This window comes from Polypterus senegalus, chromosome 8 (assembly GCF_016835505.1).
Source record: "Polypterus senegalus isolate Bchr_013 chromosome 8, ASM1683550v1, whole genome shotgun sequence".
Lineage (NCBI taxonomy): Eukaryota > Metazoa > Chordata > Cladistia > Polypteriformes > Polypteridae > Polypterus > Polypterus senegalus.
This window is the reverse complement of record NC_053161.1, coordinates 18,453,397-18,473,382: the sequence shown is the minus strand read 5'-3', so window position 1 is coordinate 18,473,382 and position 19,986 is coordinate 18,453,397. Positions and strand designations below refer to the sequence as shown.

Sequence of the window (19,986 nt, the reverse complement as noted above, 5' to 3'; positions counted from 1 at the left end):
CTTACTAAGTCTTAATTCAACATTTATCCGCAGACTAGAAATCAAACACAGATTTCCTTGAGGTATTGTCTCCATATTCCATATGTTAACAAACACCCTGGGGATATTCTATTCTTCAGTATTTCCAGATGAATGTCATTCACCCACTGTAGCCTCCGAACAGCAGAAATTAACCCAGTTCAACATGATACTACTGGTTTAAGTTCTTCAGTGAGAACTGCCCACAAGATTTATGAACTCTCAATGATATACTGTACTTATTTATAGGTCTTTGTTTCAATATCATGGCTGAGAATGGCCTTGGAGTTTGTAAGTATCTCCACATCCACCACAGGTCACTTTCATGGTGGTAACTCCAAAGCAGTATTGAGACCAAACCACATAAGAAACATGGTTCCTAAAAAAAAGGCAACATGGAGGAGTGATGATAACTATATCCATCTAATCCTGCACAAGTTCCATCTCTCCCCCCAAGAGTCTAGTGATATTTAATGTTCCAAGTGTCTTATCTGTTGCAAAAGTCTAGTAGTTCATCCCAATCTGTCCTGCTCACATCAGTCAATCAACTGGCATTTCAGTTGACCCCTTTCATTTTTAACATTGTTGGTGAACCCAAGCAAGCTACATACTATAGTTAGCCTGTACACCAGCTGCTCTCTGGTGATCAGACCTCCAGGGATTTGGTCTAGAAGTAGACCTTGTTGTCTACTAGGTTTTCATAATATTTTTAAAGTCAATTTTTGTATCTGTCTTTGTATGAGCCTTTCCAGTTTGCTAAAACGTTCTTAACCAGGAGATAACATTGCTCAAAGGTCCTTAGGCACTTATGTGAAAGGTGCTGTGTAAAATACTTGTTGAATTAAATATTTTAATTTCTGTAAATACAGTATAATGAGGGTTTAGTACATTTATATTAAACATTAACGTCTTTTCTGTTTACTTTACTTATGTAGGTGCTAATAGTTCAAGTGGGCCATCTTCAACACAAAGTTTGCCTGGCGTATCTGGTGTAACTGGAGGTGTAACACCGCAACCTGCCTTTGAATACAGAGGCACGTGGATTCCAATTATGACTGTGAATGTACAAGGCATCGCAAAGGCTGCTTAGTAAGTAGTGCTTTGTTTTTCATTACTTTAATGTTGGAATAGTTATATGGGAAATTAAAGGGTTTAATGTTAATGGAAACATTTTAGTTCATGAAATATAACCATAATCTGATAAACTATTGCCATTTTTTCACTGTACTCTTTTCATTGTTCCAGAATGAATACTTCTCTTAGCATTTTTATTTTTTTTTATTAAAACCATTCTTGCAAGGAAACAAACCAGAATAAAGATTTGTTGTACCTAATATATTTGAAATCCATTTCTTTTGTTTGTAAGTGTTCTTTAGCATGACATGTAGGCTTATTACGATCATGCTGTTATTAGTTATAACATCTTATTTCCTTCAAATTTAATTTTTGATCTTATAGTAATTTTTACAACCAACCACAAAATATGTATTCCTCAGTTCCTATTTCTTTATCTCTCATTTAGTCCATTTGGAAAAAAGGTATCTAAGATCGTAATAAATTAATCCACAACAAAATGTTATTGTTCTTACCCCGAATCCCTGGTGTATCTTTCTTGAGCAAGAAGCTGTCCTATTTATTCACCAATTCCCTGTTAGGCCTTTGTCCACTAAAAGAACTTCAACACTCCCCCACTATTTTAATTTTAGGGTCCCTCCCATAAACCTTAAGCTTAGAATTAAGACATAGGTGGGTCTGTAGGATGCCCTTTTTCTCATTCGAATCTTTATATAGCGCACTAGCTGTGTTACACGGCTTTGCCCAGAAAATTTACTAAGATAGTGCTGATTCATGTGCCCTAGTACTTAAAAATTTGGCATGAAATTGCCTTTGAATTATTCTTTTTGCACCAGACGATGTCATTTGAAACACACTATTATATTTTCTTGTAGCACTGACAAACTCTTCTGATTCTGGATGTATACTAAATAATAAACTGTTGATAAGCTCTGGTAAATCTTCAAAAGGTGATAATTTGATGTTTCCACTTTAACAATGCATTTCAGGTGGTTCATAAGTTCATTTCAATGCCCAACTATGTGGACATTTAACAATTATGAACCATATAATTCCTTTATTTTATCCATAATCAGTGTGTGAATTATAATAAACCCAGCATTGCAATTTTCAAGGCTAAGCAAATATTTTTTTTTAATGTCAAACAGAAGTTTCTATGTTCATATAAATATGATTTGAGACATGTTTAGTAACAGCAACTCAATGGATATCTCTATGTGTTTGCTTGTTTTTAGCAAACCATAACTTTGTTTATTTTAGAATTTTTTGCACATATTTAATTATGCAAGTGCAGGTCTGTTCACTACAGAATATTTTCTGCATATTTAGCAACAGAATGTGTTTATGTAGCAAAACCAATTCTGTTCATTTCAGGACTGTTTTGTGTATGTGTAGCAACTGCAGCTCCTTTGCTCTTTGGTTTTTTTTGTGCATATTTAGCCACACATTTTTAAAATTTATTTCATCTGATATTGTCTGTATATCTTCTACAGCGCTTGCATTTTCCGGTTTTATTAGTATGGTTTTGAGATAATTAGTTCACATCAGATAAACAACAGAATGTACTTGATTGCAGTGTTTGATGTTATCAATTTTGTGTTTGTTTAAAATGAATAGCAGTAAAAGGAACATAAAAATCAAAGCAACCTCTGCATAAAGCTCATGTGAAGCGCAATCTTTCAGCTTGCTGACATTTTTCTCCAAATTTAGTAAATAATGCATAATTTCTTTAAAACTTAAATATACTTGTAAAAAGTTCTGATATAGCTAACAATTTGCAAGTGGTAGCGTGGGTTGATTATTCATTACAACATAATCGTAATTGTTGCCATTTGTGTTTATAAGAAGTCTTGGTAATGCTTCCAATGGTTTACTACAAAATGGACCATCTGATACCGAATCTCCAAACCTAATACATCAGTACCATGATAAACATTAAAATAAACAATTTCCATGGCTTTATATGTATTCTACTGTGCGGAATTGGTATGTTATCAATCAAGAGATTCCATTTTAATTGGTGAAAACTATTATATACAGCTTGAAACCGGTACTTTTTTGAATGTACACAGATTAATAGTACAGTCTTAGCTTTCTTGCAGCAAAACCTGAAAGTATTTAATCCACTATAGTAAAGCAGTTTGCTGTTGTATGAATACAAGAGAAAGAATCAAGAAGTGGAAGGTCAAGACGTTCTAATTACAGTAAAACTGAACATAGTTACTGTTATCAAGAATCCAAAAAATACATCATCTAACATAAACATAGTATAATTCCAAAACAACAATAGTAATATTGTACAGCACTGAATAACGAGATGAAAAAGCAATTATCTTGTAAGTCACCTTGGATAAATGTGTTATCCAAGTAAATAACAGTAATTATAAAATTAACTTCATGAAAGTTCTTTTGGTTTTTTTTGGACTGCTACTTTATACATCTATAAATAAAGCTCTACCTATTCTAACATTTGTTCTTTTAGACTGCAGATATACCGTATATACATTTTAATAAGACAAGTAGACACCTAGTTTAACTGTGTAGTGATCAGATGACAGATTTTTCAAGAGGTGACTTGGTTTAATTTGTTTAATGTTTTTTATATTCTAGTCTGCTGTATCACAAGGTGTATTACCTTCATGTTTTTCTGTTTTTGTCATAAGTTTGGAGATGCTTGATAAGGTTGAACCACCTTCTATACCAGAAGGGTACGCAATGTCAGTGGCCTTCAGTTGTCTTCTAGACTTGGTTCGAGGCATCACCACAATGATTGAAAAAGAGTTGGCTCAAGATGAAGCAGTGCATCTGAACAAACCAGCAGCAGTACCTGAAGTGACGACAAAAGAGAGGAAGGAGCAAGAGCCTGGTAAGTGTTGGGTGGGTGGTTTATTTATTTCTTTTTCAGTTTTAATTGAATACAGCCATTAGAAAATTTCAATAAGAAATTTTAAACAGGTGGAGCCTTTTAATACAATCACAGGTTAAGTACAAATGAAGGCAACACGTTAAAGGTGGTTTGGATGTTTAAAATAGACTTTACAACATCAATTATTGCATTGTTGTTTTAAAGAAGTTCTCTTTGTTTGGCCAGGCATGTAATTGGTCAGTACTTTGAATGCCCAGCAATTGGTTAAGGTCACAGATTATTTTTTGTAATTTTACGTAATAGTATGAAACATAGGTCAATTTATTTAGAATGGATTAAAAAAAAAATCCAGAGTAGTTTTTTATAGTTGTAGGCTTATGAGTGTATGAGTAAGTCTAGACCAGTTTTTTTTAATTATTATTTTTGGAACTCTTTAGTGCATTACACCAGTGTCCTAGAAAAAGGGATTTACATTATAGCTTGGATTCTTAGCCATAACATTTTGTGATTTGGTAAAAACAAAGAAACAAGAATAATATCCAGACCGTTTATAGAAACGATCAAGAATGCTAATGGGATGTTGGGTTATATATCACAATGTATGGAGTACAAATCAAGGAAGGTTATGCTTAAGTTATATAATGCACTAGTGAGACTTCACCTGGATTACTGTGTGCAGTTTTGGTATCCAAAGAAGAGTGACTTGGCTCTTTCCAGGACTAAAAACTATGAGCTATGAGGAGAGTCTTTTTAAGCAAACAATTTAAAAGTTGATATGATAGCAGTGTGTAAAAATATGAAAGAAAATAGTACGGTAAATCTCAGTTATTGCTTTAAAATAAATTCTGCAACAACAACACTGGGACACAGTTGGAAAATTGTTAAGGGCACATTTTACACAAATGTTAAACTTATTCTTCATGCCAAAGACCATAGGCAAATGGAATACATTGCCAAGTAGGATAATAGAGAGTAGACCTTTTAGGACCTTCACATCTTAAGTTATCTCAGATAATCTAGGTGACGAGCTTGTTAGTCTGAATTGTCTGCTCTTGTCACAATTTATCTAATGTACTAACACTGTTCAAGCATGTATTAATTCCTTGCTATTTTATTTTATATGCTTTCATGTTTTAACAGAGATAAATATACTGAAAATAAATTTAATATGAAAGTGAACCCTCTTATAGGCCACTAGTTTATGAAGTAGACAAAAAGCTTATTTTTAGCTTTGTAAATATTGTATGTTTACTTTGCAATAGTTTATTACTTATTGTGCTGTCTGATTCCATTTTCTTCTTCACAGTTCTGAGAGTTGTTTGGGAGGAAATGGTTAATGCCTGTTGGTGTGGCCTTCTTGCTGCCCTGTCTCTTCTTTTAGATGCAAGGTAGATTTTACTTTTAAATTGTTTCATTCAAATGTGCTGCTATCACTGCTTCTAGCGGCTGTATTTTACTCATTCATTCAAAACCAGTTGGTTTGCTTAAACAAAGCAACCTTTATTCAGTGAGGCAAAATATATGTATTATGTTGTTCCACAAAAAGTTAAACGTCTTGAGACTGATGTAAAAATCACCTTTTCATTATTGATATGAACAAAATTAGTTTACATTTTTCTCTTTTTTAATTTCTCAGTTTGATTCTGTAACTTTTAAAGTGACCAGTTACACAGTATAAGTGAATTGTACTATATACATTTAATTTAAATCATCTGTAGTGTTAGGACCTGTATTACAAACTTGATCATCAATAATTGCAAAATACCATACAGAGTATAGTGCAGTTGCAGATTATTTGAAAGGTGGTACTTTTTAACTTTAAGTTACATGTTGTTAATTTCTCAGAGATACTTTTATGCCACCTAGTGGCATAGAAGATTATTTTACCAGATAAGAATAGAGGAAACTGTCTTTTTGTGTATACTTTTTTTTTCCGTTTGTGGAAGGAACCATCTTTGATGGAACTGTCTGTCACATACCAGACTCAATTTAAACTCTGAGACTCATTAATTTAGGGTCAATTTACAGTTTTTTGTTAATAAAAAAACATACATATTTGTAATACAGATGGAAATAATACCTGGAAAAACCCAAATGCACGCAAGAAAGAATATACAGGTTACATTCAGGCAGTGTCCAACCAGGAGTTAAGTTCATGTCCTGAGCTCCTAGGATACAATATTAAGTTTTTGCTATACCACCTACAGTATTTTTTTCATTGGTAGATCAAAAATATTAATTATTAAATATATTAATTCTATTTATTTATTATTTTATTTATTTATTCATTCATTTTCCACCACTCATCCAAAGTCAGGTCATGTAGGCAGCAGTCTTATCAGTGAGGCCCAAGCATCTTTTTCCCCAACCACACTTGCCAACTCATACTTTGGGATCCCAAGGAATTCCCAGGCCATCTGGGAAATATAATCCTCTCAGAGTGGGGTCTCCTCCCAGCTGGTCTTGCCCATAAAACCTCCACAGAGTCGTGACCAGTACTGTAGATACGCGTATCAGATTCCTGAACCATCTTGACTCTTCTCAATGTGGAGGATCAGCAACTCTACTCTGATCCTTTCTTGGATGTCTGCACCCTATCTCTAAGGGAGAGCTTAGCCAGCCTGTTCAGAAAGCTCAGTACAATCTCATTCTTTCGGTCATTACCCAAAGCCCAATACCATAAGTGTAGGGTTTGGGCATAGATCAACTGGTAAATTGAGAGCTTCACCTTCTGACTTAGCTCCAGCTTCAGATCGGTAGGACAACCGCATAACTGTGCTTGCTGACCCTACCTGTCTGTCAATCTAACCATCTCTTTTCCCCTCACTCATGAACAAGACCCTGAAGTAATTAAACTCCTCCACTTGGGGCAGTACCTCGCCTCCCACCCGGAGAGGACAGTCAACCTTTTTCCTAATGAGAGCCATGATCTCACACTTGCTGCTTCACACTTGGTCACAAAACATCCAAATGCGTGTTGGAGATTGCAGCCCGATGAAACTACCAAGACCACATCATCTGTAAAAACTAAAAGTGGACCCCCTTACCTCCCTGACTCTGCCTTGATATCCTGTCCATGAAAACCACAAACACGCTAGGAGACAAGGCATAGCTCTGGTGGAGTCTTACACCCACTCGAAACAGTGCTGATGTTTTTGAAAATATCTGGACACAGCTCTCCCTGTGATTATACAGGGTACTCATAAAAGTTTTAATCTTAAAAATATGTATGATCAATTTGATTTCAAATGTTCTTTTTGTTTTATTAATTTACTGCTTTAAAATGTAAAATTTTAAAAGACCTTTAAAGGGCTTCACTGATGGATTATTTAATTATATATTTGCTACAGGAAAGCCTTCATAAGTGAAAAAATTACAGACTAAAATATGAACAGTTGCTGTTATTGTTTTACTCTTTGTTTTTTCACTGTCACTTTATTTGTTTGCGAAATGTAACATAGTTTTAAAATGTTATTTTTCAGCACTGATGAAACGGCAACAGAGAACATCCTTAAAGCAGAAATGACCATGGCTTCACTATGTGGAAAACTTGGCCTAGTAACTCCTCGTGATGCCTTCATTACAGCCATTTGCAAAGCTTCTTTACCACCACATTATGCTCTAACAGCACTGAGCACTTCATCTTCCACTCTTTCAAACAAAAGTGAGTCTCTTCGGGGAAAAAAAATAATCTGTGCTTGAAAAATAGATGTATGCAGCATGTTTATATAGTTTTATTTGTATTGCAGCAGTTGGCTCTTTCTTTGATGGCAGAGTGTTTAGCACTGCTGCGTCACACCCAAAGCCAATGTTACATTATACAACTTCTTGGCGTAAGAGATGTCAGCTCTTTGAACATTCATAAAGATCATAAATATTAAATGTGTGTATATTAATAAATTGGGAATCATTTTATTAAAATTTTTGTTACTTTACTATTTGAGTATAATGTTTATTATACATAAACACTTGTTTAACTTAAGTGTGATTTTCTTGCCTAGATTTGTATTATTAAATACAGTAACTTACTGCTGTCATCATGGTTAAAAATTAGACTCTCAATTCTAAAATTCTAAGTGTTATGTAATTGCTAGCTTTTTTTTCTGGGACTTCAAAAATTAATAAGTTTGTAATCATTAAGAATTATAATGTAAAATAAACAAATTTGCATAGCGTTACAAAGAATATATATTTATTCCTGATGTAATTTCGATTTTTAAACTTCTATAAAACAGATTTAGTAATAGTACAGAAAATATAGGGTCATCAGATTTTTTTCAAAATCTTTCTTATACCAATATAAACTAAGTAATTACACTGTACAAATTGAATATCTTACTGCTTATTTCTTTGTGTATGTTTTTAACAAAACTTGCTGTAATTTTTTGCTGTAATTAGAAATGTAAGCTTCAAAAGAGTTACCAATTGAATTTATTGAAAGAAATTGTAGTAATTTGGAGTAGGTGTGCTTTTAGTCATCATCTTCAGGTATTATTATTAAATCATTAACACCTACCAAATATGAAATGGCAATTCATATCATATAATTTGTAGCAGTAAACCTAGAAGTACAAGTTATTGTGTCCTGTTTTTCAAATACAGTAATCCCTCCTCGATCACGGGGGTAGCGTTCCAGAACCCCCCGCAATAGATGAAAATCCGCGAAGTAGAAACCATATGTTTGTATGGTTATTTTTATATATTTTAAGCCCTTATAAACTCTCCCACACTGTTAACATTATTAGAGCCCTCTAGACATGAAATAACACCCTTTAGTCAAAAGTTTAAACTGTGCTCCATGACAAGACAGAGATGACAGTTCTTTCTCACAATTAAAAGAATGCAAACATATCTTGTCTTCAAAGGAGCGCTGTCAGGAGTAGAGAATGTCAGAGAGAGAGAGCGAGAGAAAAGCAAACAATCAAAAAATCAATACGTGCTTTTAAGTATGCCGAAGCACCGCGATAAAGCGGCATTTTGTAGAGGAGCGTCCATATCCTCTAGGCAAACAGCCCCTCTGCTCACACCCCCTCCGTCAGGCAGAGAGCGTGAGAGAGAGAGAAAAGCAAACAATCAAGCACCGCGTGGGAAGCATATCTTATAGCATTGAGGAGTTTTAGTTAATATGTAATACATGCTTTGATTGGGTAGCTTCTAAGCCATCCGCCAATAGCGTCCCTTGTATGAAATAAACTGGGCAAACAAACTGAGGAAGCATGTACCATAAATTAAAAGACCCATTGTCCGCAGAAATCCGCGAACCAGTGAAAAATCTGTGATATATACAGTATTTAGATATGCTTACATTTAAAATCCGCGATAGAGTGAAACTGCGAAAGTCGAAGCGCAATATAGCGAGGGATTACTGTATTATTTGTTTTCAGGTATGGCTGTGTCTAAAATCAAATTGCTTACTCTATAGATTGTTTTCTGTTAGCTAGAATGATCAACTTCTTTTTCTTTCAGCTGCTCCTGTTAGGGTTTTCCACAGCGGATGATCTTCTTCCATATCGTCCTGTCTTCTGCATCTTGCTCTGTTAACTCTCTAATGTACTCATTTCTAATCCTGTCCATCCTCGTCACACCCAGTGTAAATCCTAACATCTTTAACTCTGCCCACTCCAGCTCTGTCCCTGCTTTCTCGTCAGTGCCACCATCTCCAACTCATATAACATAGCTGGTCTCACTACCATTCTGTAGACCTTCCCTTTCACTCTTGCTGATACCCGTCTGTCACAAGTCACTCCTCACACTCTTCTCCACCCACTCTACTCCCTGCATCCTCACCATTCCTCTGACTTCCTTCTCATTCAAACACATGTATTCTGTCTTGTTCTTACTGACCTTCGTTCCTCTCATGTCTAGAGCAAACCTCCAACTCTCCAGGATCTACTCGTCCTGCTCCCTTACTCTCGCTACAAATCACAATGTTATCAGCAAATATCTTAGTTCACGGGGACTCCCGTCTAATCTCGTCTGTCAACTTGTCCATCACCATTGCAAATAAGAAAGGGCTCAGAGCCAATCCCTGATGTAATCCAGCCTCCATGTTAAATGCATCCGTACTCCTACTGCAGTTCTCACCACAGTCACACTTACCTTGTACATTTCCTGTACAACTCTTACATACTTCTGTGCCACTCCCGACTTCCTCATACAATACCACAACTCCTCTCGAAGCACCCTGTCATATGCTTTCCACAAAAACGCAATGTAACTCCTTCTGGGCTTCTCTATACTTCTCCATCAGCACCCTCAGAGCAAACTGCATCTGTGGTGCTCTTTCATAGCATGAAACCATACTGCTACTCACTAATCATCACCTCCCTTCTTAACCTAGCTTCCACTACTCTTTCCCGTAACTTCATGCTGTGGCTCATCAATTTTACCCCCCAGTAGTTACTACACTCCTGCACATCCCCCTTATTATTAAATATCGGCACCAGTACACTACTTCTCCACTCGTCAGGCATCCTCTCTCTTTCCAGATTCCATTAAATAGTCTGGTTAAAAACTCCACGCTTCCACAGGTACATAATCTGGACCAACGGCTTTTCCATTCTTCATCATTTTCATAGCTGTCCTTACTTCCTCCTTACTAATCCGTTGCACTTCCTGATTTACTATCTCCACATCATCCAACCTTCTCTCTTTCTCATTCTCATCATTCATCAGCTTCTCAAAGTACTCTTTCCATCTGCTCAACACGCCCTCCTCACTTGTGAGTATGCTTCCATCTTTATCCTTTATCACCCTAACCTGCTGCACATCTTTCCCAGCTCGGTCACTCTGTCTAGCCAATCAGTACCAGGTCCCTTGCTCCCTCTTTAGTGTCCAACCTCTCATATAACTCATCATACGCCTTTTCTGTAGCCTTCGCAACCTCTCTCTCTTCACCTTGCACCTTATCTCCTTGTACTCTTGTCTACTTCCTGCATCTCTCTGACTATCCCACTTCTTCTTCGCTATCCACTTCCATTGTATACTCTCCTGTACTTCCCCATTCCACCGCCATGTTTCCTTTTCCTCCTTTCCAAAAACATTTTGCAGTGCCCTGAATAGCAGAAGTATTCTGTGGAGTAATTACAAATTGATGTCAGACTGGAAAGTTTTATGGATGTATACAGTTTTAAGGAAAATGCATTTTTTTCAAAATCATTAGATTTCTAGCATTTTAGGAATTTAATAATATATGAACACTTAAGACTCCTCCTTATCCCCAAAATTTTATTTTGGGTCAGTTTGCTTTCTTTCTGGGGGCATATTTTGCGTTTTAATAGCTTTGCTGAGGATCCTCACATTATTGAGAACACTATATTATATATGAAATATATATTACCACCAGAACAGCCAAAAACACCTACATGTTATGGCCTGTTTTAAACAGAAGGTGAGCCTGCCAACCCCGGTGTTTTAGCATCAGAAGAGCTTTTACTTACACGTTCTGCATAAGATGCTAGTTTTTACTTTTTTTTATTTTATTTATTTATTTATTTTTAATGGCTGACAGCAAGGACTCCATGCTTTTCATCTTATTCAACAGAAACTACTCGCCAAACATCTCCTTCTCCAGCAGCATTGTATCATCTGTAGCATACCATTATAGCTGTATGATTGTGGGATTGTACTGGGTGTTTTAGAATTTAAAGGGGGTAGAATTAAATGGTTTTCATTATCAGTTTTGGAGTAGAGTTGAAGGAAGTGGAAAACCTAAATATATATGAAATAACTAAGGTGGAATCTAAAATTGAGTCTAAAATTAATAATATGGAGTCTAACATGAATTTGATCTCCACCCAGCTTGAGGAGGTTAAATGCATGCAGACATCCTGCTTTGAACAACTGGAACAGATCGAGACTGTGGCAAACAGGAAGTTTATTATGGTAGAAACCAAATTTGGGTTCTCTGTGAACAATTAAATGAAAAACAGGAATGGTTGCAAATATTTGATCATTCTTGAGGTCTCTGTGTTGTCTGATACTGGATATCCCAAGTCTTTCATGGGTTACTGCTTCTAAAATGCTTAAAAATGAAATATGTCTGATAGCAGTGGTTGAGTGACTGATTCATTATTCTTGTCAAAGATCATATGTTATCATGTGAAACCTGGTTTTCATAGCTGGTTTTAACTTTTTATTACTTCTGATATATGTGATATATTTTTATCTATACTAATAAAAGGCAAAGCCCTCACTCACTCACTCACTCACTGACTCATCACTAATTCTCCAACTTCCCGTGTGGGTTGAAGGCTGAAATTTGGCAGGTTCATTCCTTACAGCTTCCTTACAAAAGCTGGGCAGGTTTCATTTCGAAATTCTACCCGTAATGGTCATAACTGGAAGCTGTTTTTCTCCATTTACTGTAATGGAGATGAGCTTGAACGCCGTGGGGGCGGAGTTTCGTGTGACATCATCACGCCTCCCACGTAATCACGCAGTACATAGAAAACCAGGAAGACCTCCAAAAAGCGCTGAAGAAAACATGCATTATATAATTGAGAAGGCAGCGAAACAATAAGAAGCGAGCGAGTGACATATACAACCATATTCATGAGTTCTGCTACTTCGGAAAAAAGCACGATGTAAACCTACACTTTAAATTAAGTTCATAGACAGGCTGCCGCTGGCGTTTGTAATTTAGTGCCTGCCCATAAAAGGCCGTCCGTCAGCGGCAATCCAATAGCAAACTCCCACTAAATATTCACGGGTGAACGACTGTGCTTATGGAGAGGAAGATGAGATGGTCAGGGTGGTGTTTGGCACAAACTCAGCGAAACTGCGAGAGAAAGTTTTAAGTGCCAGGACTGAGGTAACATTAAATACAGCCATGGACATAGCACGAGATGGCACCAGCACAGCTGGGAAACTTCGATGCATGTACACCGAGCGGCTCACGTGAACTGACGCAGTGCACAGCCAAAAGCAACAGTTCCAAAGAGCTGAACAAAACCAATTACACAATTGAAAAGGCAGCAAAAATATGAATCGCCTGATACATACAAGCATATTCATAAATCCAGCTACTGCGGAAACAAAGCACATGGTGGAAAAAGTCAATGTCCCGCTAAAGGAAGACAGTCTAAAAAAAAACCCGTGCATGCAGTGTGTCAGGTCTCAGATAAAGAAGAAGACGAGCTGTTTATTGATGCAGTAAGAAACGAATCGATGAATGAAACCTGTCATCTTTACAACGATTGACAAACACAGAATGTAACTTGAACACAACACATCCTACAAATACGAACCTGATTGAAAGAAATAATAATAAATCAAATCCTTGATGACATTAACACTCAGTAACACTCACAAATCAAATACTGTATATTGACAGTCATGTTACGTTATTTTTAAAATGTTCCCTTTTCTTTTTCTAGCTTTTTTAACACACTACTTCTCCGCTGCGATATATGCGGTATATATATATATATATATATATATATATATATATATATATATATATATATATATATATATATATATATATATATATATATATATATATATATATATATATATATATATATATATATATGTATATATATCCCGATCTACATACTGGAATAATGGATACTTTATTCTCCCTCAATGATTGTTTTGGTAAAGCCATACTCAGTGTATTCATTAGATGAACGGTAAAAAGTAAGAGCGAGGGAGGATGACTTATTGAGGCATGCAGGCTGTAGTGCGCATCAACTCTATCTGAATTGCGCGATCACATTTGAAAAAATATATCTTTTCAAGTTCTATTTAGTCCATATGTGTCAAACTCAAGGGCACGGGCCACATCCGCCCGGCATGTAATTATATCCGCCCGAGATCATTTTATATACTGTATTATTGTTATTAATGCCCGGTATATGAAGCGCTGGTAACACAATAAACTACAGATCCCATAATGCAGCGCTTCAGCTGCCTTGCCGAACACTTACCGCGTTAATCAAGTCTAGCTTATGATGCTGCAAGTTATTGCGGCTAGCTCACACGATGCTGAAGAGAAAAGTTGATTCTGAAAATAGAGCCTTTAAAACCGATGGGAGGCTGAGTATATGTTTACTGAACCCGTGTGTCTCATTTGTGGAGCTAATGTGGCTGTAATTACAGAATTTAATCTAAGACGGCACTATGAGACAAAACATCAGGGTAACCTGAAAGACCTGAATGCAATGCAGAAGATACAGAAAGCAGAAGAATTAAATAAGAATCTGACACTTCAGCGGACGCTTTACCGTGCACAATCACAAAGTGATTTCAAGTGAAGCTGCTTTTATGGGAGACACAAATGCAACTTGCCCCACTTTCCCTGTTGCCAAGTAATGTTAAACCAAGTCGCCACTACGGTGTTCCCAAATACGCACTTTGCTGATAAACTGAGCGCACTGAGGTGGTGACTTTGAAGAACAAAAAAAGTCCATCTACATGCGGCTCGAACCTTGTGCATGTTTGGTAGCACATATCTGTGTGAGAAGCTCTTCTCAGTGATAAAGACTAACAAAACAGCACACAGGAGTCGCCTCACTGATGAGCACCTGCAATCCATCCTGAGAATCTCCACAACACAGAACCTCACACCAAACAGAAACGAACCTGTGGCCAAAAAAAGATGCCAGGCGTCCAGCTCTAAAATGACATATGAGCAAAGACAACTGAATGATTTGATTTGTTATTGCTGAAAGGAACACATTTTATTTATATTTCCAGGTTTTGTTATGCAGCATGTTCATATTTGAATTTGTATAATTTTGACAGGATATATTTTTATGGAGAGCAAAATCTTTTGGGATATTTAAAATCTAAGTTTATTTTTTATATAAAATTACATAAGAGTAAAGAAATTTGAATGTTTGTTCTTTTAACGTTTACTTTATTTCTAACTTGTATAATTTAGACAGGATATATTTTTATGGAGAGCAAAATATTATAAGTTGTTTAAGGTTTGAGTTGATTTATTCACGAATAATATTCCTGTCTGTTTTTACCATTCCTACCAAAGATATTTCTGTCGACTAAATAAAAATTCCTTCTATTTACAATTTAAATAGAACTTGAACAAATACGATAGTTCATAATATCCACGCAGACTTGCACGTAAGAGCGGGAGTTATCCGTTTTAACAAGCAGCGTATTGCACTGATACGAAATAGCTGTGTGTATATATATGTAGATATGTATGTATATGTATATATGTTTATATATGTGTGTGTGTATGTATATATATATGTATTTGTGTGTATGTATGTATGTGTGTATGTATATGTATGTGTATATATGTAGATATATATATATGTATGTATATATGTGTGTGTGTATATGTATGTGGATATGTATATATATATGTTTGTGTGTGTGTGCAAATATATATATATATATATATATTTATATATACAGTATATATATATATATATATATATATACAGTATATGACAGCAACACTCATCACTCACAGCAGTGACAAAACAATTACATTGACAATCATGTTACGTTATTTTCAAAATGTTTCCTTTTCTTTTTCATTGCTTCTTTAACACACTACTTCTCCGCTGCGAAGCGCGGGTATTTTGCTAGTGTAAAATAAAAGGTCTTATGATTTTTGCTTAAGAGTCTATAATGTAATTAAATGGTTTCCTTTTTTATTATTCCATGTTTACAGCTTACTCTATTCAGGGTCAGAATGTTCAGATCATCAGCCCATCTAGTGAATCCCATCAGCAGGTTGTTGCAGTGGGGCAGCCACTTACTGTTCAGCCGCAAGGTACTGTTGTGGTAAGTCCACGTTAATTCAGTATTTTTCTCCTTTTCCTTCTTTTCGACTTACTTTTTGTACATTAAATTTTGTGGTTTACAATTGGTTGTATAAGGGCTCATTTATACTTCACGCTCAGAACGCGTACGCGTCCGCATCATGGCTGCCACGCGTTCCCAGCGTTCATTTCACGCGTCCTCTGAGCAGGTCCTCAGAAATTAACGTGATGCGCGCGCGAGTTGCAGTACCAGCAAAAGTCGGGGCGAGTGTGCTAAAAGTCGGAACGTGACGTCAGAGTCTCTGTTTACTATCTACATGTGACAGCAAGCCTCTATGGAGATCCTTCGGGGATCGATGTGCGCGCTTTGCTATTTGATGAATGGTTCAAAGTGTTGAAGCAAAATGCCGACATACAGATGCATTCGTGGTGCTTTTATATTCAAGCGTCGCATATTCCCGATCGTAATGACACAATGCATTTTAAAAGTCTCACATACCATCTTTTGTGCCGTCTATTTTTTATTTTTTTACTTTACCTGCTGTCAGGTACAAGAAGCTCGTAGCGATGAAAAACTGGGATGACGTTTACGATGGTCTGCTTTAATAATAAAGTAAACTACGAGGTTAAAGTGAACATTTCGAGATTAAAGTAGAAATTTCCACTTTAATCACAAAATTCACGTTTTCACCGTGTCTTTTATTTTTTTTTCTCAGTGGCTCAAATACAGCGCTATACATTATGTTGCCGATGTAAAGTTGCAAAAAAAAAAAATAGACGGCACTGAGACTTTTAAAATGTATCCATCCCGTAGGATCGGCATAGAGGCTTTCTGTCACATGTAGATAGTTCCTGGATGTAATGACACGATACATTTTAAAAGTCTCACATACCATCTTTTGTGTCGTCTTTTTTAATTTTATTATTTTTGCAACTTAACAACAGCAACATAATGTATAGCGTTATATTTGAACCACTGAGAAAAAAATAAAGGACACGGTGAAAACGTGTATTTTGTGATTAAAGTGGAAATTTCGGCTTTAATCTCAATTGTCCACTTTAACCTCGTAGTTTACTTTATCATTAAAGCAGACAGTCGTAAACGTCATCCCAGTTTTTAATCGCTACGAGCTTCTTGGACCTGACAGCTGCGGCAAGCAGCAAAAGATCACCACACAGAACAAATTAAATGTATGATATTCCAACTCTCTGCACATTTAGAATCTTTAGATTCATATTTGATATCACTTTCATGATGAAATGCATTAAAGTGTGTATGTTACATTTTACATATAATTTAATTTAAATAATGAATACTGTTAATAATTACACACATGGGGGTGACACGGTGGCGGAGCAATAGCACTGCTGTCTCGCAGGGAGTTACGTTGCTGGTATTTCCTGCTTGTATTCCACACTGTGCTCCGGTTTCCTTCCAAAGATAAGCAGATTTGGGGATTTGGTACCGCTAAAATGACGCTAGTGTATGTGAGTGCCTGTATTCACCTTGCGATGAGCGGAGACCTCGTCCAGGGATTGTTTCTCAGTCGTGCCCAATGCTTGTTGGAATGGACACATCCGTGGATTGATGGATTTAATCAATAAACATCCTTTTCACAGATATTGCGGTAAGGGGTTATCGGAATTTAATAGGTGTTTTAGGCAATTCACAACACAGAGAAACCGAACATGTTCTCACCGTGATAATATCTCACACTGCCACCTGGTGGACTCCTCCAGATTTACGTAAAGTACGCGCGCAAGTATAAACACTACAACGCTTGCGTAGCAGGAGCGTCCTCTGCAGCATGCTTCGCGTCGCTTGAAGTATAAATGAGCCCTAAGAAAAGAAAATGTGGATGAGAAAGAAAGTTAAAAGCAAATTGCAAGCTGCCATGGAAATAAATTCTGTAATCCATTATTTCATTGTCTGATACTGTTTTATCCATCAAAGTGGTGTGGTGAGTGTATTAGGGCAGAAATGACCACAGGACAGTAATTGATATCAATCTTATTTCATTTAATTTTTTAAAAATCTTTCCTAAATCAAACAATATTCTTATGCAATCCAAATATTTTTTTACTTGTACTTTACTTTTGTACTTTTATATTTAGTATGCACTATTACATTGAGTTATTTATAAATGTTTAGTTTACTGTATTAGAAACAAAAGCAATCCAGTAATGGAAGTGTATAATTTTTGAATGTTAAGAAATATAATGTTGCCTGAAATTGTTAAAAAAAATATAAATAAATAAATAAATCTCAAAACACACAGAACTAATCAAGTACAGATTTTATAAAAGAAAAAAGAAAAAAAAAACAGTTTTGATTAGATGCAATACAGCAACACACCCCAAGTGTAGTACATCTCTTCTCTGAGGAAAAAAATAGCAAATATGTTGTTTACCTTTTTATATTAAAAAAAAAAGGAAAAAATTATCTGATGCGAGATGCTAAATACAAGGTGCCCTAAAAAGAATATCGGAGTTTTAAAGAGCTGTAGCTTGGCGCCCATTCATCGGATACTGCAGAGAAACCTAGTGGCGTCTTGAGGAATTATTCTAGTTTCATTTCATATATAAAAAAAGAATATCTGAGTTTCAAAGAGCTATATTTATTGAATTATACAAGCATATATATGCTATATTCTATATTTATGCTATATATATGTTATATTCAAGTGTTTCCCACATTGTCTATAAATGTTCAATGTGCCCTCCACGAGTAACTGTAACAATATCGAGGCGGTATTCACATTCAGCCAATGTTGCAGCATTTGCAGGTACATAGCCCCTGTAATTGTGGTTCCTTCAAAAAAGTAAGGCACGTAAACTTTCGACTTGGAAATTGCAAAAAAAACGTTACTCTTGGGAGAGTCTCGTTCATGTTCGATAACTGCATAAGGGTTTTCTTCACCCCAAATTCGTACATTATGACAATTTACCTTTCTACTAATGTGAAACATGGCCTCATCACTGAAGATAATCAAGGAACAAAAATCTTCATTGGTCTCCAAATTTTGCTGGATGAAAGTTGAAAACTCTTATCCCCTTGTTTAAGGGCCTGAACCAACAGCAGACTATACGGCTTCATAACCAACCAGCATTGGAGAATTCTCAATTCACTTGACTTGGTATCTGTAACTCATGACGTGCTCGTCGAACTGATTTCGATGGGCTCCGAGTGAACGCAGTTTGCACTCGGGCGGTATTCTCAGCAGTGGAGAATGTTTGAGGTGGCCCGGTGCTTTTACCTTTGCAGTATCCCGAAATTGCCGGTACCATTGATAGATGCTATTGTCATTCGGAGGGTCAGTCCCATATTTTTGACAAAATGCCCACTGCACAGTAACAACCGATTAAGTTCTGGCGAATTTACAAACGCAAAAAGCTTTTTTTTGTGACACAGCCATAACAGCAAACGTAACTAATCAAAACAACACACTGTTAGCTTTTTGATAAGCACTAGCACCATCTACCAGCAACGAAATAAAACTAGATTAATGCCTCAAGACGCCACTAGGTTGCTCTGCAGTCTCCGATGAATGGGTGCCAAGCTACAGCTCTTTAAAACTCTGATATTCTTTTTGGGAAACCGGTATATGGAAAATAACACATAGACGCATATAATTCTTATTGATCTACAAAGAATTTAGTCTTTCTCTTTATTTCACAGTTTAGAATTTCTACCACAATAGTACACAAGTATTCAGACCCTTTACTCGGTGCTTAGTTGAAGCACATTTGGCAGTGATTATACAGCCTTTTGTCTTCTTGGATATGACATGATGAATTTTGAACATCTGGATATGGGGATTTTATACCATTCTTCTCAGCAGATCTCTCAACTTCTGTCAGATTGGGTGGAGACCATCAGTGCACAGCTGTTTTCTTGTCTCTCCAGAAATGTTCAATGGTCCATAAGCCATTCCTGTGTTGTCTTTACTTTATGCTTAAAGTTATTGTCCAATTAGAGGGTGAACCTTGTGCTCAGTATGAGATCTAGAGAGTTCCAGAACAGGTTTTATTTAGGATATCTCTGCCCTTTGCTCTGTTCAACTTTATCTCTACCTTCTTTATTCTCCCAGTCACTGAAGCTGAGGAACAACTCCACAGCATGATCCTGGTACCACATGCTTCACTGTTGGAATGAAATTGCGCAGGTGATGAGTGGTACCTGGTTTCCTCCAAGGTTTCCTCCAAACATGACACTAATTTTGGCTTCAAAAGACCAGAGAATCTTGTTTTACATTGTGTGAAAGTCCTTTAGGTGCTTTTTTGCAA

At 36.3% G+C, this 19,986-nt stretch overlaps 1 protein-coding gene across 4 annotated transcripts in view; it reads left to right on the top strand.

Moving 5' to 3' along the window:
- Positions 1-19,986, top strand: part of mon2 (MON2 homolog, regulator of endosome-to-Golgi trafficking) — a 174,531-nt gene that overhangs the window by 105,276 nt on the left and 49,269 nt on the right. For all 4 annotated transcript variants that reach the window (XM_039760848.1, XM_039760846.1, XM_039760847.1 and 1 more), the window contains exons 11-15: positions 954-1,107; positions 3,756-3,958; positions 5,265-5,346; positions 7,441-7,622; positions 15,609-15,721. In XM_039760848.1, coding sequence (XP_039616782.1) covers positions 954-1,107; positions 3,756-3,958; positions 5,265-5,346; positions 7,441-7,622; positions 15,609-15,721 — 734 coding nt within the window. The remainder of the gene's footprint in view (positions 1-953; positions 1,108-3,755; positions 3,959-5,264; positions 5,347-7,440; positions 7,623-15,608; positions 15,722-19,986) is intronic.